Here is a 20471-nt window from a genome sequence, read left to right on the forward strand (position 1 = left end):
ATCATCGCAAAGCACTTTGTCGTCCAATCAGGTTGCACTACTACTTTTCCAAACAAGATCATTTAGTAGTGGCCGCATATCTCCAATGAAAGATGATTCAATTCATTTGATTGTCAGGGAGGCAATGCCCCTGCCGCACCCCCTCTATCTCCGCCAGTGCATGAAACTACCTGATTTTCAACCACTGCTGCTATGTGCTACCTTGCAGAACCAAATTGACCTTTTTAGCTGTCAGGGCAACTCCAGATCTCCAAGTGTAATGCGGCGAGTGGGAAATTGAAGTTCCAAGTCTGCTCTCTTGAAATTTGAATATTTGGCTCTAACAAAGGGAGTCTTTGGGTGTGGGCGGGAGCTAGGCAAGGCGGAGGAGAAGGCTGGTATGCATTGTGCAGGGGATTTATGGAGAAGGGTTCGGTATGGGGACGTGATTTTGGAGCGGGTTTTATCACAAACAGTGTGCGCGCATCATCAAACGCCCTTCGGCCATTTTGACTGCACACAAACACGGCTTTTTTTTTTTTCCCCCTACAATCACGATAAACGCTGTTGACAGATGAGGGTCAGACATGTTTTTTTTGACAAACAGCGCAGGGAAGTCGTACGTGCCGGGGAAGAGGTATTTGATGCTTTTTCAAAGGTGTTTACGTCTCGAATATATACGACCCCCGACCAGCGGCCCTCGGGCCCAGCTCAGCACTCGGCTTCTTATCTCCCCCCCTCAGAAGCTTCGCTGAATATGAATAAACGTTGAAGAAAAAGATGAAAATGCCCCCTCCCAACATCAAATCAGATGAGGGAAAATTGAAGGAGGTGGGTATGAAGGACCCAGAAAAGTGAGAAAATGTCTCCTCCTGTCACACCTGGACGAGATACAAGTGGCTGGAAGGAGTTGATTGGTCGACACGCCAAACAGGTGGAAATGAAAACCTAATGACATGAAAAAGGGGAACGCGTGACAAATTATGAAACAAAACAACTGCTTTGGTATTTGTGTGAATCCCCGGGCCAAAGCTTTTGCATGTTTTAGCATAGCTGAGAAATAATCATTTGGATTCATTGCTTTCTTTGTGCAGCCATGTTGTTTGCATTTTGTCTTCGCCGCTCGCTCATCAGCCTGGATGAGTCAGTGCAAGCGCCTGCTCCAACTGTCTTTCTTTTTCTTTTTTTGAGGAAATCTTCCAAGAATGAGAAACATCTCGCTGTGTCTTCAGTCAGTTTGTGGCACAAACGAGATGGATCCCGCGCTCCGATTTGCTTATTAAAACGATGCTCCCTTGCCAACCAAGAACATAAAAGTCTCCCGTGTCATTTGCGTTTATACGACGACTCCTTAGTTTTTTTTTTTGTGCGTGTTTGATCACGACATGGCGACAGCGCCGCCCCCCAACGTCGGGTAGCAAAAGTGGGTCAGATGTTTTTTCAAGTGAGAGCGCAAACCTCTGCCAAAAGCTTCCGTGGAGGCGGCAGGTCTAGCTGACATGCTTCCTAGACAGGCCCAAAACAACGTCTTCAATTTTCTTTGGATTTTGGAGAATTTTCTACTTACCCAGCAAATTTTATGTTGCTATGTGAAACTGAATTTTCCCCCAAATTCCACAGGCGGTCTGAAGGCACCTTTTTGCTATCTTCTGTTGACTGTAACGTAAGAGACGGGGGAAGCGGCGCATGAAAGCGGTCATCGACATAATACGTAGACACAAATATATCGTGCCCGGGCCCAATTATTTTGCTCTGATAACTGTGTCAGTGTATCAGCGCACACTGTAAAGCCTGCGGGACATTGAAGTCAAGCGCTGTACAGTCTTACTCATGCATGTGAGGCCACAATCACATTAGCTCAATCAAGCTGAAATACGATGGAACTCTTCTCTTCATACACAAACTTGAAACATACAATATTTAAGACTTTGTAGTACACATTTGCACCTTTGCTAACCTTAACCCTACGTTTGACCTCTCCTCTACTCTAGCACAATGAACTTGCCCCATAAAAATTACAAAACGTTTACTGTCTGGTGTAAATCTGATCATGAAACTTCTTGAAAGGAGCAAGGTGCCTTGCGAGGTGAAGAGAAACCCATAAAAAAAGAAAAAAAAAAGCTTGCTTCCACATGGGTCGGAACGGCATCGATAGGGCGTTTATCACCCGCGGCGTGCCGGATGAACGGGTCGGGTCGCCTTGTATTCAGGAGCGCGTCGATTCGATACTATTGTCGAGAAAATTGCCGACAGGGAAAAGAATGTAGCGCTGATTTAGAGAACTGCTCTTGTTCGTCATTAAAGACAGCACTGATGCCTTTGTTCCTGGCACTAAAAATACCCCCCCAAATAAATAAATACATAAATGCAAAATGACTCCTTGTATTGATTTCGCTGATGGGAAAGGACGGCGGTGACCCAATTTGTATCACCTTTCCTCACTTGGGGAATGACAAGCGGGAAGTAAAATGAGACGTACGGAATTAGCTTATGTTCAAGCGAGTGATGGGGTGGGGGCTACAAAAAAAAAAAAACCTGCGCGCCTAAAATGCTTGTTGCCGTGTGCTCACAGCATGCGTCACGGCGAGGCTGTCTGACCTCATCTTCAGGCCTCTGTCCCGCACACCATCTGCACCGTCGGCTCTTTGCTCCTCAGCCGTGAATGCACACACTGTTTGTGCACACATGCAGAAATGAAATCTGTGAAATCTGTACGCACGGAGCAGCAAAAATCCACCCGACTGACTGATGTCACGGGCCAAACAATGACACGCATCCGAGGGGATGCAGCTGGCGCGCGCACGTGAAGGATTGCTATATCCACATGGAGCCCGAGTTAAGAATTTCTTTTACTTTATTCAAGGTTATTATTATTGTCACACATCAATACAGATAGAAAACGTAGCCCATAAAAAAAAAAGGCTGAAGCGATCGAGAACAGCAGTCATAATAATATGAAGGAAGTCGGTTTTTTTTAAACACTTAAAAATGGGCCATGTGATACTCAAAAGCACTACAAAATGCAGCAATGGCTTGTTAAATAAGGTAAGCGTGACAGACACACACACACACACACACACACACGCACACACGCACACACGCACACACGCACACACACACACACACACACACACACACACACACACACGCACACACACACACACGCACACGCACACACGCACACACGCACACACTATGCAACAGTGAGGCACTCGCACCAGAATTTAGTAGGAAATTGTACACAAAGTTAAGCTAAACACAACAAAATGCTCAATAGATTTTTGAATCTATATTGTTACATGATGTCTTAAGGAATTTGGGACTAAGTTATATTAATTTCTTACAAATAATTTAATTGCAAAATAATAAGAGATAAATGACCAAATGTTGTTTTGTTTTCTGCTATGTGCAATTTTTGTGCAAAATCCTACTAACAAGAAACATTCTAGTGAAAGGAGGCTCGCGTGTAGCGCCACACCAAATGCATTCCATTCGTACACGTTTGTACAAAATAGCGTCAGGGAATTGTTAAAAAAATGTTTTGTGTCCGTGTTCATGAAAATATCCCAAAATATAAAGCACTTATTGACGGATGTTGGATGTAACAACTTGCACTAAAAAGTTAATTTCACACAACAAAGTTGAAATGCAAAGAATGGACGTTGAGCGGCAAGCCCATTTATCATTATTTTTGAGATGATAAAATTAGCGGAATGTACAGGTAATATTTATTTCAGACAAATAATGTCAATTATTTTCACTTTCTGATGTTCACTTTAGTTTGCATTAATTTGGCTTTACATTGTGACTTTTTTAGCACCACTTTCCAACAAAAGCAGCGTATAGATAATGCTGATGGTTTTATGGTATAGCTACAATGGTCAAATTTTGATGTCATAAAAAAGAAGTCAGATGTATGGTGTGATGAGTTTGGCATCTGGACAAATACCCAATGAACTGGACCTATCCAGACTATTTGCCCCTGATCAATAAAAATGACACAAGTTTGTTGTTGTTTTTCTCCCCAGTCCAGAGACCTGAATAACGCTTGTCACAATAAGCGTGTCGACTGACGTTGTGCTCACATGTGAAGTTCTGGAGTTTAGCTTCAAGGTTAAGGTTAGGAGATCAGGATTGGGAGCTAAGGTTTGCTGTTGGATGATGAGAACCGGTTTGCGTTTATGGCACGGTTTTAAGGATTAGAGTCCAGCGTTCAGGTTAGGATTCACGTTTTAAGGTTTAGGATTGGGTGTTGTTTAGGGTAGCATCTACGGTTAAGGTTTTGAAGGTTAGGGATGATTCTGTCTGGCCCAATCATGAAGTCTGAACGCATCCCTGAAACTCCCTACATATGACTCACAGACTGGAGTCGAAGCTAGTTGGCTGCATCCAGTGAATGTGGTGAATGGTTTGAGGCCACAAGCCATTCCAGGACACCTGGATCGGGTGCAGCTTTCTTCCTCCCACGGATCAAACGTCATTAGAGTGAGATGATTCCCCAAAAGGATTCGGGCTCGGAAGTTAAGAGATCCACAACAAAAAGTCGTTAGCGGAGTAAACAAAAGCCGGCAGCCGACAAGCAGCCGCAGTCATCTTTAGGAAGGCTGGCGTTGCCCGCGGTTGTTTTGTTTTCCCCGTCCTTCGTCGCCCTCTCGGAGGAAAGCAGATTGAGCAAATCTGAGGCCTTTTGGTGCGCTATCTCCTTCTTCAGCTGCAGACGCTTTTCCCTCCCTGGCGGCGACCGGGCGGGAATTCTTGTGTTTGATCTGCTTTCTCTTCTCCTGACAGCTGACAGCCGGAATAACATCGGATAGGTTTAGCTGAAGTATTCCCGCGGATTTAGTTTGAAGATGCCATCCTGGAATGGAAGTCCTTTAAAAAACAATTGTCAACACCCTTCACAATCCGACGTGTCCTTTTCGGAGTCTTTGAAAGATGGGCTGTCCAAAGTAGCAGCGGTCCGCAACCATTTGGCTGAGTGAAAAAACAAAACAAGAAGATAACCCTAATCCTGTACCCTAACCTTTGTGAATCGTGATTTTCTGCAATGCTGAAGATTGGATAGAAGTAACACACGCAGAGTGTCATTATGCTAAGATTCAATTTTCATGCCAAATATTTCTTTACGTGAAACTCAAAACAGGTTGGGGGCCGCTGCACTATAGCATCCGCTCGTTCTGCAGCGCCTTGTAGTAGTGCTCCTGCTCAGCGTGACTACGAGCTGACACGGAGGGCCGGCGGGGCAGCGTGGACGAGCGCGACAGCATGTGGTCGTCCACCAGCAGGTCGGGGTGCGGCGGTGGGGGGAGCATGGCCGAGCACGAGGGGTGGGGAGGGGGAGGCGGCGGCATGGAAGAGGCCGGGAGTGGAGGAGGGGGTAAGGGGGAGGATGAGGGCAGCGGAGACACCTGAGAAGGCGAGTGAGACAGGAGGGATGCGTGAGGGGGCGGCGGCGGGAGATGGGGTGACAGCAGATGGGGTGGGGGTGGCAGAGAGGCGGTGTGGTGCGGCGGGGGCGGGAGCTCCGGAGTTTCCAGCGACTCCTTTTTGACCGGGAGCGTCCGGTAATCGCGGTACAGCGGGGCGCTGTCCTGCCCTCGCAGCACACCGCGGTGCTTGTCCAACGCGGCTGCGTCGCCGGCCATCAGGTTGCCGCTGATGGTGTTCCGCCATTCCCACGGCTTCCCGTTGGAGGCCGTCACCCGCACCACCGGGTGGTGGGGGGCGTGGGCGTCGATGGTGACGATGCTGCCGCTGCCAGCGATGCTGCCCGGGTTGCTGCCCGTGCAGCTGTCCCGGTCGGAAGGGATCCGGTAGTAGGGCGACTCGGAGCAGTTGGAGCCGCCGCCGGAAGAAGAGCCGCCCCCTTCCAGGGGACCGCCTCCGTGGTTGTGCTGTTTGGACATGGCCATCACCTGCAAGGGGCGAGCAAAGTTCAGCCGGCAGAACTCTTTGCAGTACTCGTGTTGGTCATACTACCAGAGACAAAGACGATTCTGATTTTGTAGCTGGACCTTACCTGAGTGACTCTTGGCTGAGCGGGTGGCTGAGCAGGGTGCGTGTTGGGCACTCTAGGCGTGGACACGGCAATGGGCCCCACGCTGGGTTCCTTTGCGGCACTTCTCTCTGCTTCGGTGAGCGACAGCCACTTGGCGCGGGTCTTGGCGCTCTTGGGGGAGACGGGCGGCGGACGCGTGGCCTCCTCGGGGATGTGGACCAGCGGAGGAGACACAACCATCCTGGCCCCGGTGGGTGTTGCAGTGCCTTTGCTGGCTTGCACTTTAGGGTAGAGGGAAGACGGCACCCCCTGGTCGCCGCCTTCATCTTTGGCATCTGCCTCTTCAGCCCCGTCCTCGCCCTCATCTTCATCCCGGGAGCTTTGACTCCTCAGCTCCAGAGAGCGCTGCTTCCACTCCGACACCAGCTGTCGGGATCTTTGGGGGTCCAGGGGTACGTGGAAGGTCATATGGCGTTGGGAGGAGGGCGGCTCGTCGGAGGGCGAAATGGGGCTGCTTCCGTTGGCCACCCGGGGCAGAGTGTTGCTGAACGTCACCATGGTCTCCTTGCCCATGGGCCCGCGGGTGGCCAGGAGCTCCACGTCGGCACTGGCTCGCTTGAGGGAAGCCAGGGAGGCTTTCTCCCGCCTCACCTTGCTGCGCGCCCCGGAACCCATGGCCACGGCCAGCTCCTCGCGGCTCTCCGACACCCGCGGCGTCTTCCTGTAGAGGGAGTCGTGACTGCGCTGATTCAGCACCCTCAGGGTGTCCTTGTGGGCCGACGACGACATTTTGGGGTGAGGCGTGGCGTCTTCTTCAGACGCTTTGAAGTTTGCCACCGCGTACACGGCCTGGAGGGAGACAGGCACAGGCATCAGGGGAAAGGTCTGGTTTAATACTGAAGAATGAGGAAAACTTTGTGACTGGGCTACGGGGCAGTTTTGATTGAGCCCTATGAAATCTGCCTAGCAACATAAGCCTGAGCGATTCTATTGTTGAGTGGCTACTTCTTTTATTATATCACATAGATTACTTTGTCATATAAAGCAGATGTCACTAACATTGAATTTTTCCTTAACAGGAAGTGAAAAGATCCTCCGCCTCAAAACGTAAACGACAAGCGGGAAAATCTGCAACAACACTCCTTTTTCTTCTTGGTCCCTTTCTCCTCCCTAAACTCGAGTGGGAAATTGCTGCGGCGAATTCTTATCCGATTACTGCTCCTCTCTCTGTCGCTCCCGTAATAAGGAAGGCTAAAAATAGCACGCCGGGAGAGGAAAAAGTAAGAGGAGGTGACGAATAAAAGAGTTTGTGTTGGCGCGCACAATAGGACAAAAACAGCTTAAGCGCATTATTCAAAGAGCCGGCATCCTCCCACTTGTGCCTAATGATGGCTACAGAGGAAAGACAAAGTTGATGCTCTTGATTTTTTTATCATTCTTTTCTCATATTTTCTTTCTTATTTTATTGTTGTTATTTCATTGTTATTTTCCGCAGAGACTGACCAGGTAGACGCCGATGCCGGCTCCGATCAGGTAGCCCACGTAGACGTCGATGGGGTGGCTCCGGTGCTGGGTGATCTGCGTCAGGCCGGCCAGGCCCGCCGCCATGCAGAAGGCGAACACCAGCAACGGCTTGAGCAACTTGGTGGTAGCGCCGATGCTGGCGTTGAAGTACATCTGAGGGCACACGTGTGGCGACAAAACTGAGACTGAGCCTTACATTGCGTGTCTAAATGATTCAGCCATCTTGAAAATAAGCGTTTTGCATTGTTCCGACAGTTTGTGAATCTGCGCTTGAATGCACATGATTTGCTGAGTGAAAGAATGCTGAGTCTGCAGACACTTCCAGATGCTTTGTCGGCACTTTTGCAACACAGCAGACACGGGGAAATATTTGTGCCTTCCTGAATGACACAACTTTGATTCCTCACATAGAGCAAATCAAGAAAAAAGTCCACTTACAGAAATGTATACGGCGGCAAAGCCGGAAAGTGTTGCATGCTGGGATGGGAATGTTTTCCTGCAAGGGAGAAAAAAAACAAAACAGATCGCAGTCAATGAAAAAATACAGTTTGTTCAACACAACAAACATGTCAGGGGGGTTTGTTGGATGAGGCGCTGTGCATTTTCAGCGGGATTAGCTTTAGCTGCATTAGCCATAATCTCCATTGTTGTGCACGAAAAGGTAGCAATAGCTCATTGTGAGAAGGACTAATATTTTGCATATTAGCTCAGTATTAGAATGTTCAATTGTAGTGCTTCTGGTCCTACCTGGCCGACATGATGGCGTACTGGTCTTTGCCCATGCAGATGTCCCGCGTGACGTAGGCGTTGTTGTCACAGGCCACGCCCGGCACCGTGTAATTGGGCTGGCAGACGGTAAGGAAGAAGGGGGCGTGGTAGCCGGTGGCCAGCTGGATGACATCCGTCACCAGCGCCGTTGCTAGGAGACCGAATACGTGAACACCTGAGGAAAAGGGAGGGGGCATCAAGGTCATCTCTGACTTTCAAAAAAAAAACAAAAAAAAACAACATTTTTATTTTGTCACTTGAAGGCACAGACAAAAGCAAACTGATAAAAAGCAATTCCATTTGTACTCCAGAGCATCAAGGTTGGCCTCCAGACATTTATTCTCATATCACGCCGATTAAGCTCTTGGTCATCCTTCGTTAAACGCCGCTAATTAGTTCATTACCAGACTACCAAAAACAGGTTAGGTGAACCTCCCTTGACACTTGATCAGGTATGTCAGGGCATATCATTTATGATGAGTTTTCTTTTGGGGTGAATGAATAATTGTAGGAAGGATTGGAAAATAAAATAATCATAATAATAAAAACAATAAGAATAATAAAATGAGATAAAATAAAAGCAAAAAAGAAAAAAAAACTTTAATGAAGAAAAATATAAGACAAAAGAAATATAAATATGAATGAAAAATGAAAAGAAATAAAAGAGGTGTGTTACTGACCCACGAAGCGCACGGTCCTACGCAGGAAAGAGTTGAAGCTGCATCCGCCGGCGTTAATGCTGCCCTCCGTCTTGGGGCAGCTCTTGAGTTTGGACTGCATGCAGTACATGAGGCCCTCCCCCATCATGATCTGTGGACAAAAGCCAGGAAATTAAAAAAAAAAAAAGCCAACATGCATTTCTTTTGAATTCAAAACTAGGGCTGATCACTATTGATGTTGCTGATCGTTTCTAGTCAGAGTGATGGATGACTTTGCTGCTTCTCTCCATACTGCTGATAGATTAACATTGTGCGTGCGTGTGTGTGTGTGTGTGTGTGTGTGTGTGTGTGTGTGTGTGTGTGTGTGTGTGTGTGTGAATTGACTGAGGAGGCCTGCAGCTCTGTGCAAAAGTGTTCATTTAGCAATGCCGTCTATTGATTACGCATTTCTTGTAGAGGAGATTGAATTGTTGTCGTCATTAGCGGTTGTATTGTTGATGTTCTGCTTGTGCTACCACTTTCAAACGGGAACACCAACATGCTAGCAGCTTCATGTAAAAGGGAAAAAATAACCAAACCAAAAATAATTTCCATTACCGATGCGGCAGGTCCAGCGAAAGCTAAGCTGAGCAGCATGAGCAACGGGATGAGCTCGTCGCCCGTCTCCACGTAGGGCATGGAGAGGTCACGGTCGTGGCAGCGGAAGCCCACCACGGCGGGGGTCAACACGTCGGTCAGCTCCAGGAAGTACAGCGACACCAACGAAGACAGTACGATGGGGAGCTGCGCAAGTCCAAATCGTTTCTTACAACAACGTAATGGAAGCACCAGCTCGTATTGCCATTCTGGGCCGGTCTTGACGTTACCTCCACAAAGTAAAAACATGGCAGCAGCGTCATGCTGTCTTTGGGGGGCTTCTTCTTGTTTCGGTTTTTGGGGGACGTCATCTTGGAGTGGGACCATTCGCAAGCTGCTAGAAGAAATGTTAGCCAACACGTGAGCGCTTGCGTTTTGAGGCTGCCGGCCATCACATGACCTCAAGCGGGAATCGTAGCCAAAGGTACGCATGGAACATCAAACACGTTGAAATATTTACAAACACACACACACACACGCCGGGGAAAGATCTCAATTTCTGCTTCCCTTTGCCTTCCTTCTGTCCACTGAGCAACATATCAGCTAGAAGAGGATGCTAGAATGGATGGATGGACAGTCTCCAGTGTGGTGGAAAAGCTGCTTAGTCGGAGCCAAGCCCCCCTAGCCCCCCTCTCCAGTCTCATCTCAGTGACCGGCTCCCCTCAGATAAACACTTAAAGCTGTCCCCCTGTAAATCACATCACACCACACACAATGTGCCTTGGTTGCAGAGGAGGGCCGGCTTGTTTATCTCCCAAAACAGGTTTTGTTTCTCTCAGGCTCTTTGCATGCATGTGACAGCAAAATGTCGGTCGCACTTCCCATAAGATTTTAACCTTGTGTGTGTCTGCGTGTGGATGGAGTGACGGTATGTCAGTGTGACAGACAGCCCAAAAGACCACCGACATGGGTGGGGGGGCTTTTATTTTCAAGGCTGACAGCAGAAGAATAGTATGCAAAAAAAAAAGTCCTCAGAGCTGCATTTCCCTGCGGAACGCCACAATGGCATGGAAACAGGAGATCGGAACACCATTTATTTTTTTCACGTAATTGAAAGTTGTTTTATATTTTTAGCACACAAGCTGTACTGTTGGCTCAGTTTGCAGGAAAGTTGAATCGAAATTGAAGAGACTTCAACCGTGCAATCGAATTTTGCGTTTCTAAGCGACATCCCCAATGTTCAGGGGTCATTTTGACCCGCTGCATGTTAAGATATCACTGTGGCTTGCAGAAAGAGATGTAAATAATCACGATGCAAATTATGTTTTCAAAATGAGGCCAGCTGAGCAAATGCAACCCTGTTTTACTGAAATATTTTGCCAACTTTAAATGGATCATTTCCACCCGCAACATAACGACTAAAAGGACTATTGTGAAAATTACAATGAAAGCAAGCTAATGAAGGGCATCAAGCAACTTGCCAATGAGCTCATCAATTATGGAAATGTATACACACGTGCACACACACACACACACACACACATATGCACGCACACGCACAGACGCTCACCTCTATCCCGGGGGCTCCGTGAATTCACCGAGTCCCGTCGCCCCCTTCCCCCCCGGCGTGCTCTGGCGTGCTGCTCCAGTTTGGCGACTCTGCCCGTCCGTCCCTTTAATCCGTGTCCATGTCCCCCTACAAAAAATGCCAAATCCCAGTTGAGGTGGATGCTGAATTGGGATCAACGTTGGCTGGGATGACGCAAAAGGATGCTGATGGCACAAAAGCCCCCAAAATGTGCGCCGATTGTAGAGTGAAATCTTCACGTGCTTCCACCGTGGTGGTGGTGGTGGTGGTGCAGGCTGGGGGGGTGGGGCTCCCGATCCTCCCCTTCTTCTCCTATTATCATCCAGCGGTCCTCTCGATATTCCTGAGAATTCCAAATCACAGGGTTATAAAATATAATAATAATTCAAGTAGGAATCTTCATCTTAGCTTTTTTACCGGTGAGCACTCCGGTGTCAGTTTTATTCGGGTACGCAGTCACAAAGGCAGGAACGAGATGGGGGGGGGGGGCAGGAGACAGGGAGCGGGGGGTGCAAGGGGGAGGAGAGAGTGGTGCGCTGATGGTGGGGGGAGGAGACAGTCTGCTCCACACTTCTTCTCCTTCCATGAGACCAAAAAAAAGGGGGGTGGTGGCAGAGGGATGTACAAGCGTGGGATGAAGAGGAGGATGAAGACGGACTCTCATCAATAGAAGCAATGCACATGCGTGTGTGTGTGTTGTCGGTACCTGAAGGGCGTGTCCACGTGCACCACGGAGAAAACGTGGACCCCCCTTTCTGTGACGTTAAGGACAAGTGTAGTAGTTTTGGGCTCTGGTAGGACTTTTATACTCCATACAGAGCAGCGATTTCATAAAAAATGCGTAGAAGAGCAAGAGAGAGAAAAACGGCGTCGATAGCGGACGGATGGATGATCTATATCATACATAAAATAGAAAACTGGTATGGATCACCTATTCCTTGTCATTTAAAACCGAAACATGTTTCCAAGACATCCACATGGTTGGTGTATCAGTGTTACAACTGGAGTGTGTGTGTGTGACACATTCCCACACACACAACGCCAGACGGGATGCTAATATCTGCACATTCCCAAGTGGTTCAAGACACTACTCCCCAAAAAAAAAGCACCCCCGCACTATGAATGGGGGCGCCACATTTATCCTGCGGTTGCCAGGGAGTTTCTCTGTGAAGGGGCGGGTTGGGATGGGGGGGTCGGGAGGTCTCCCTGGGCTCATACACACCCTTGCAGCCCCCACCTTAGCAAATACACATGGGCAGGACATCCAATAAGAGCCTTTGCTTGGTCACAGCTGGTCAGAGCTAATAAACTCATCACCACGAAGGAAACATGAGAGGCGGGGGTGCTCCCGAATGCCAATCAAAAGTAAGCTTTGCCATCTTGGTAAAGGCAGATACATATAACATAACGTATAAATAAAACATATCGAGTTGCCAGAGCCGCCCGCTTTCCCATTGAGCCAATTTCAAGAGTAATTGGTTGTGCATGTGGGTTCTGCCGGAGGGGGAGCTGTACATTGGGGGATTCATAATTTTGATTACAATTATTCTCGACTGCGGCTCACACATCCAGTTTCCTAACGTAAGCGTTTTCAGGGCATTAGTAAGAAACTTTGAAAATTCATGACATATAACAATTAATATTGGTTTCACTTGGTTCGTCCCAATCAATCTAAGAAAACAAGATCACGCACACTTCACAGGGACATGCAGCAATTTTGTGAGTGTGTAACAAACATTTTGCAATTGCCTTGTAAATTGATCACCTTGTGCAGGGCCACCCAACACACTCACAAAGTCCCCACATTGTTTGTCACATGACAACAAGCACAACACAACAGGGACGAGGGGCCAATGGGCCGTATCGGCGAATAATCATCTGCACTTTAAATGTAAAGTAGGACAGTAAATCACACACAAGCTTGCCTGATGCACAGCACACACTCCAGGACAATTACTGCACAATTGCTACGATGAGCGGGTTTAGAAAACACACATTGCTTGGGCGACACTTGGTGGTAAAAAGCCGCCATTACAACATCATGCTAATGCTAATGCTAAACATTTTAGGTTGCCAGATTTGAGGTCCCCACAGCGGTGTAGATGTCTCTAACATGGAAAATAACCATTTGTACTCAAACAATGAGGACAATTAATTCACAAAAACACACACACTGAGAATGTAATTAACCTTTGCCCTCTCATTGCTATAAATACCTGAAGACAAACCTGTTGAGATATTCCTTGCAATTTGTGTTTTGGTCCCCACACCGCATGAATGTGTAAACGTTTGTCCTCATTTGGTGATGAATATGCAAAACACACAACAAAAACAGACAGGACAATTTCAAAATGGCGTCTGCATTGCTATCACGGGGACATGAATTGCGGTCACGTCCTTCGGTCGAATTCCACTGAGCATCGCACAGATGTTGTGAATACAAAGTTGAAAACTCAAAAGTGAGATAGCGGGCACCTTTCGTATGTATAGAAATGTTTATTTCAAAACATGGAATGGTCCATATCATAAAATCTCTATAAATGTGGTTACAATTTGTCTATAAGTGGATGGATGAAACGGATTTCGCGTCAACGTTTTAGTGCGGAGCGCTTTTGTCATTAAGTGTAAAATATATTCTCGTCCTTGTCAGTTACGAGCTGCACCGCTTCTCCACTTTGAATGGCCTTGGAGCGTTGTCCTCGGATCCAAACGTGGAAGTGGTAGGACTGCAGTGGTATTGCACATGATCAGCAGAAAATGGACTGAAGGAATCCACAAAGGCCTTCTTTTTTTACCCCCTTGAAAAATAGATTGCTTCTCCATTGTCCTTATTCACTTTAAAATGGCTCCATAGCTGCGGGAAGAAGGGCAAGAGCGCCCTCTAGCGGTGCAGGACAATACTGTAGTACGTTTGACAGCACCGAAACATCTTGGAATAGATAGTAGAGAAAAATAAATGCGTAGTGTTCAGGGACATGGTCCAAAAATAAAATGTAGAAATGAGTCCGCTGTTAATATTTTTAATTCATCGTGCCTGTCTTCCCGCGGCTATGCACTTTTTCTCCAGCGTAGATGACCTCAAATAATCTCAAGCCCCGCCCCCTGCGTCCGAATGGCTGGATCTCGTCCTGTCCAAAGTGCTGAGAACGTGCGTCAGGCTCGCCTTCTGCCGGTCGAGGCTCAGAGTGTTCCGGGCCGACTGCGCGGCGCCGTGCTGGCCGAACCGACTTCGGTCCAAACTGGCGGAAGAAGCGGCACGCGACTGGCCGGTCCGATCCTCCGCTGGGAGGGGAACCGAGCGTAACTGGGGGGCTTGCCCTCGGTCCAGGGTGTTGATTGTGTTCAGCGGGCCCATTTTCCCGAGCGTGAGGTTCCCAGGAATGGCCTGCTGAGGCTGGTTGTTGAGAGTCTGGACGGTTCTGTCGGGCTGAGGAGCACTGCTCTTGTCTGTGCTGATAGTTTGAACTCTCAGCCGGTCCCGCTCCCGTTCCCGTTCCAGGCTAGTGTCACGGCGTACTGCCCCACTGCGTTCCCGCTCCAGGCTGGTCTGGATCTCCGCCCTCCTGGCCAGCGCCTCCCTCAGCTGGTTTCGGAAGATCTCGATCTTCTCCTGGAGTTCCTGCAGTTCCCCTTCCCACAAGCTGGTCTGTCCACCCCTCCCCCCCAAAGGAGAGAGTACCAAACCCGCGGATGCCAGCGCCGAGACGGGACCCCCGTTGGCTTGGAGGCCCAAATTCCCCAGGCTGGGGAGACCCAAACCGCCGAGGCCCAGCCCGGGCCTGCCCACCATGCCTGGGCGTCCCCGCACTGAAGCGGTGTGGGTGCGCAGCCGGTAGCTGTGGAGGGTGTCCAGGTCAAAGTGCACCCGCTTCTCTTTGGGTTCGTGGGACGGCGACGAGGAGCTACCGCTGTCCGCCACCGAGCTGGCGGCGGGGAGGGATTTGGGGGGAGACGGCGGGGGAGCCTGCTGATGCTGCTTCCTATGCAGGCTGCAGTTGTCCGAGATGCAAGAGGAGGCGCTGGTTGATGACAGGAAGAGTCCAAGTTAGATGGAAGAACCATATCACAAAAACCAAACAAAAGCTTCACATTCCTTTGCAACTTGTTTACATTCACCATAAAGAAAGCAGCGTTTAGCCGCCATCTCGGAATATTATGTCGCGTCAAGCAAAACGTACTTTTGTTCAAGACCCGTCAGCTCTTTGCCTTCGTCTTCATACGCCGTGTGGAGAGCTCGGTGAATTTTCTGGAAAATGATGAAACAAATAAAAAAAAAAGGAAAACGATAAAAACAAAAGACAATATTGAAGCCCGTCTGACCTTGCGGCACTGACGTATTTGTTGATTTATTGCGACTGCTTCGCCACGCTCACACACAATGACACAAATCTCAAAATCTTTGCTGCGTTTATTTGGCTGCCATACGTGCTTGAAATTTGGGACCAGTCAAAATCTCGAGGACAAGTTTGTCTTTGAAGGACCGCTGGAATAATAAATAACCTCTTCAAACCAAAATGTCCGACTTCCTGATGTCTTTTTGGGCAAGCAAGTTGGGGGCTGAATGTTCCGAAAATTCTAAGGGTGGCCAATTATACTGCCACATAGCGCCAACTACTGGTGAGGAGGAATTTTTCAACGACAGATTTTGGTGTCTGGTATTGACGTCCTTTGCCAATACCTTGGAATAAGTGCACTCAAAACATTAATTTGGCCTCATAGGAGAAAATTGTCAAGAGAGGCTTAACAATAGAAGACTGATCACTTCATCAGCTCCGAGATGAATCGAGAGATGAATTTATGAAGAGCCATTATTCCGGTCACGCAGCTTTAAATGTGACAACTCAAGACGCCCGCTTTTCATTTACATCACATTACCTGGGAAGATAACTCGAGCTCCAACACGTGGAGATGCGACATGGCAGCTCGAGACTTTTCCTCCACACGTGCAGGAACAGGCACGGGAGCGTTTCACTTGAGACATCAGATGTGATGCTTTGATATTTGAGCAGATTATGGGATGCTTGCTGCAGGCTGCCCTGAGGGGTTGCCCTTTTTTTTTTGGGGGGGGGGGGCAAGAAACCTTGATGTTTTTGTTACTGCTGAATTACTAATAATAACTCCAACCAAGCCAAAGGCTTCTCATTAAAAGGCGGGGCATGCGTGACTTTTACAAGCCAATCTCCATTTTGTTGATTTTGTGACTGTGGCGCACCACTATAGGACTTAAATAAGAAAATAAATCATGTGTAACGGGATTAGACCCAGAGAAAATAAAGAAAATAAACCTGATTACAAATGTTTAGCATGTGCCAATTATGATTCCATCAATGAAAGATCATCAATCGGAGAAAATACCAGTTGCAATACCAGATTTGTGACAGTAGAGAGCGCATGTTACCGTAAAGAATAACTGCAGAGGCTGATGTACTTGCACAAGATTGTGTGTGTGCATACTCACCTGGCTGGTGTGTAGCCAGTACTGCAGCGTGTGTCTGTTCCGGAGGCGCGGGATGACCAGGTGATAAAAGGTGTGCTCGCCCGCCAAGGTCAGCAAGGCGCCGCCCACCCCCATGCACAGCAGTACAAACAGGCCCGAGAAGTGCTGGATGCCCATCTGGAGCGTCTGGAGGGAGCATTTAAGGTTGGTCTTGACTTGCTTTGGTGGAACCTCAAGCTCGGACACACACACCTGCCCGCCTCGTGTGACATCTTTATGGGTCGGTAGCATCTTCTAAAGTGCTCTCATCAGGTTCCCGTCACCGAGCTAATAATAATAATATGTGCAACGACTCTGCCATGCTGGCTGTGCAATTAGCCGCGTGCTGACGCGGACATTTTCTCAGCCAGGTGCTTAAGGTTTTCTCCATCCAGAGGGCAACGTGGCACTAAATCCCCAAATTGTTCCGAAATTAACCCCGACAACAACCTTCGTCTCCGAAAGGGACGAGCGGTTGTTGGAGGTTGAGTTTTCAAAGTCAAAGCGCTGTTTCTCATCCTTTGAGATTTGTCGAATCAATGTTGCCAACATCACCACTACGGCTAAACAATATCGGTGCAACCAAATGGAAGACCGTGACTATGTCATTGTGCGTCAGTGTGTTTGCGTGTGACAGTTAGCCGGCGTCCCAAAGGGAGGATTATTTCGAGACGTGTCGTTTTAAAGACGACGGCTCAAGTCCGCCACCAGCGCCGCCACCGCCGCTGTCATCCTGCCCGCTTACCTCAGTGACGGCAAAGACGCGCTTCCCGCAGGGGACCACCTTGTACCATTTGTCGTGCAGCATGTCCATGAAGCCGTCCGACTTGTAGCGGCTGACGAACTCGGACACGTTGCGGGTCAGAGGCGAACCTTGCGGCAGGCCGATGCCGTAGCCTGGAAGAGAGACACGCAAAACGAGAATGGGAGGACTGGATCCCCAATGTTTGATCTGGATTCCTTCAAATCTTGACTTGGTCTCAACTGGCCTTAGTCTCAATTTGATCTTAACCTGATCCTGACTCAGTATCAGCCCCTCAAAGCCTTGGTCTTGATTTTTCAAAACTCAGTCCAAACCCTCAAAGACTAAGACAGTTCCAGCCCCTTCAGGTCCTGGTCTTGTCTCAGAAAGTCTGCCTCTAGCCCTCAAAGTCTTGTCTTGGCTTTTGAAAGATTGGCCTTGATTTGTTCTGGACTCCTCCAGGTCTTTGCCTGGACTTGTTCTCGGCATGTCACAAAGTGTTCCAGTTTGACTTTGGACTTTGCTTTCCTGGTTCTCCTTTGCTCATTATAGTAACAGTGACCCAAGACTTCTGCAGGACACAGCGAATTATTCAGCCTCGGTGGAGGCCAACTGTTGTCTGACGTGTGTCCAGCGATTCTCTGGCAGGGCGTGACAGCCACGTGGAAGGGGGCCCGCTGTGGTGGTTCCCGTGAAACCAAAGCGGTCAGTCGGGCGGCCTCAATTAGCTAAAGGGCAGATGCTCTCTGAAATAAGATTTATTGGCTCGCGAGGCTTCAGCCGGAATCCAAATCGAGCACTTTGCAAGCGAGTGTGTTGAGTACACGCGCGTGAGCGCACACACTCGGGAGGTCAGTACAACATGGTGGCCTTTTCTGTAAGCATGCTTGGTGAAATCAAACCTGCCAGAGCTAAGTTTTGCCACAATTTTGTATTTCCAGCTACGGTTGTTCACTGAAGACAATCTGCAAGTGGCAAGAGAGATGGAGCCCCGCCCGCTTTCTCGGATTCAAACAAGTACGGAATGACCTTCTGGCGATGGTCCAATGATGAACGGCTATGACGGAAGACATCTGGTGTCAACGTCAACCTGCGTGAGCTACACGTGATCAAATATGAAATATTGAGCAGCTGTCTGCTGGCTGGGAAGACGTTTTGCCATCTTGTTGTCTTAAAGCCACAATGTGCGGCGTCCTCTGCTTGCATCTTCAGTCTGATGTTCATCTTCATCATTCCGTGGCTTTTTTTTCTTTCTTTCTCCTGGCACTCTTATCTCCCGCTCGCTTCGTCTGGTGCCGTCTCCTCCGTAATCGCCGTCAGCCTCGGCGCGGCCATTAATTGAACAAATGATGGAACGCGAGCGAGACGCAACTTCTCGTTCCTTATGGAGCATAAAAGCCGCATAAATGTCCCTTAAGACTCATCAGCCGACTCACTAACGGGGGAAGAACACGTGTCAAATTATTAGGAACACTTCTCAATCTGACGCAGTCATTTCTTGTTGGATTGTGTCCGCATTCATGTCATGTCTCCTTGCGTCGACCAACTGGCTCCATCAAATGGTGCAGCTGTCCCTAATGAAGTGTCTGGCGGCGCCCGGCAAAGACAGTCGTCCGTAAACGAGGCCGCGGTTGCGCTTCTGCTCACGTCGCCGACAGCTTATCGATGACGCCCAAGTATCAGGAAGCACTTAAAAGGAAGGCGCTGACGGCCAGACAGCGCCATCCATTTTTTTTTATCTCCAAACGGGGCGTGGCGATGATTTATTGTGACTATCAACTTGCAGAGCAACATCGCCGCCATACTTCTTCATATCGTCTTACATGATCTCATAATTGTTTTGGGAACGGGGAACGTATCGCTCTGCTGGTTTTTACGCAGTTGTTTTTTAAAGTCAGACTCCAGCTGAGCAACCTTCACGTGAACATCAGCAGACAATTAAACATCTAAAACACCGAAGATTGTTTTCCTGATGCATCCTACATACAAAGTTTCCAAAGTAGTTACCGAAAAGGCCAAATTGCATTTTATTCAACGTTTAAAAGTCGTCAGTGGACGAGACGCGAGCAGCCTGATCAACAGCGGCCCCTGAAAAAAACAACAAGGGTCACGATGGTCTGCTTGTTGCAACATAATTAATGGGCCTGTTGGCAGCCTAGCAGGGGTGGGGGGGTGGTTAGGGGGTCGAGGAGCGATAGTCCGCCGTCTTTGAGCAGCAAGCACGAATCATAGCATTAATTCCGACCGTGTCCGAGCTCTCGCTTCTCCGGCACCAGGTGAAGGTTTGTCTTGATTAGGCGACTCCGCCGGGCGCCTCTTTTATCACTCAAATGAAAGGCGGGCTACATCTCCAGCGCCTCCGCCAGGTTTGCGCTTTATTGTTCTCTCGCTCGTGTTTATGGTGTAATCCTTGCCCCCCCCCCCTCCCGTCTTTGTATGCCTTTTTAAGCAGTTAATCAAGTCCAGTAGCGGCGCTTGCCTTATGGGATACCGAGACCACATTGTAAAAGGCAACGGGGCTACAATGGGGCAGCGCTGCCATCTACTGGCGGCTATGCATCACTATAGTTGTTTTCAAACCTAGCCGTCTTCTCGACGGCGTCAAAGTTACAAGCATTTACTTTCAGTTCCCTGAATGACGTCAAGCTAAGGCGGAGGATGACCCCTACCAAAAAGGTCACTCGCTGTTTCGTTCTGGACGTTGCAAATGAATAATAGATGACGCCCGCGTACTTTTAGCCCGCAGTACAAGTTCATGCGGTGAATCACTACTGCCACTCACGGAGATAACGTACTATTTGATCCTCACCATCCTTCTGTGTGTGTGTGTGTGTGTGTGTGTGTGTGTGTGTGTGTGTGTGTGTGTGTGTGTACATACGTCAAGGTGTATGCAGCTCGACAGAGGTGGCCCGTGGTCATAGAACACGTGTGTCGATGAATAATGTGCAGCTCCTGCTCCAACACGGACACATTACTTATCGTGTGTGTGTGTGTGTACTATGCATGTTGACCCACATTCTTGGAGGCATGCTGTATGTAAGAAATAAATCATCCATTATAAATCCATATACTGATTGGATCGGAGAACAAGTCTTTGCCCTCCACCTGTACCCAAATGACGATCCAATTCAAATGTGTGCTGAAAATCACCCCAAAGAAAT

At 48.6% G+C, this 20471-nt stretch overlaps 2 protein-coding genes across 3 annotated transcripts in view; both read right to left on the reverse strand.

Moving 5' to 3' along the window:
* Positions 1-5138: 5138 nt before the first annotated feature.
* plppr3a (phospholipid phosphatase related 3a) lies at positions 5139-11126 on the reverse strand. Its single transcript, XM_085932270.1, has 9 exons — positions 11075-11126; positions 9795-9898; positions 9526-9711; positions 8950-9079; positions 8249-8444; positions 7940-7997; positions 7481-7654; positions 5999-6826; positions 5139-5894 (listed from the first exon to the last, which is right to left on the reverse strand). The coding sequence occupies exons 2-9, from the start codon at positions 9873-9875 to the stop codon at positions 5139-5141; spliced, it is 2409 nt and encodes an 802-aa protein (XP_085788396.1). The 5' UTR covers positions 9876-9898; positions 11075-11126.
* Positions 11127-13596: 2470 nt separating this feature from the next.
* grin3ba (glutamate receptor, ionotropic, N-methyl-D-aspartate 3Ba) overlaps positions 13597-20471 on the reverse strand; it is a 46489-nt gene continuing 39614 nt past the window's right edge. For both annotated transcript variants that reach the window (XM_085931380.1, XM_085931381.1), the window contains 4 exons: positions 17314-17465; positions 16551-16715; positions 15271-15338; positions 13597-15111 (listed from right to left, as the gene is read on the reverse strand). In XM_085931380.1, the coding sequence (XP_085787506.1) occupies positions 14181-15111; positions 15271-15338; positions 16551-16715; positions 17314-17465 (1316 nt within the window). In that variant the 3' untranslated portion in view covers positions 13597-14180. The remainder of the gene's footprint in view (positions 15112-15270; positions 15339-16550; positions 16716-17313; positions 17466-20471) is intronic.

Source organism: Syngnathus leptorhynchus, chromosome 15 (genome assembly GCF_054491065.1).
Source record: "Syngnathus leptorhynchus isolate UIUO chromosome 15, UIUO_Slep, whole genome shotgun sequence".
NCBI lineage: Eukaryota > Metazoa > Chordata > Actinopteri > Syngnathiformes > Syngnathidae > Syngnathus > Syngnathus leptorhynchus.

What these genes read in the sequence shown, in the direction of transcription:
- plppr3a (XM_085932270.1), bottom strand. Translation starts at nt 9,875, where the DNA reads ATGACGTCCCCCAAAAACCGAAACAAGAAGAAGCCCCCCAAAGACAGC. An exon ending in CATGTTTTTACTTTGTGGAG is followed by an intron (nt 9,712 to 9,794) that starts GTAACGTCAAGA and finishes GGACTTGCGCAG; the next exon opens with CTCCCCATCGTACTGTCTTC. An exon ending in TCGCTGGACCTGCCGCATCG is followed by an intron (nt 9,080 to 9,525) that starts GTAATGGAAATT and finishes TTTTGTCCACAG; the next exon opens with ATCATGATGGGGGAGGGCCT.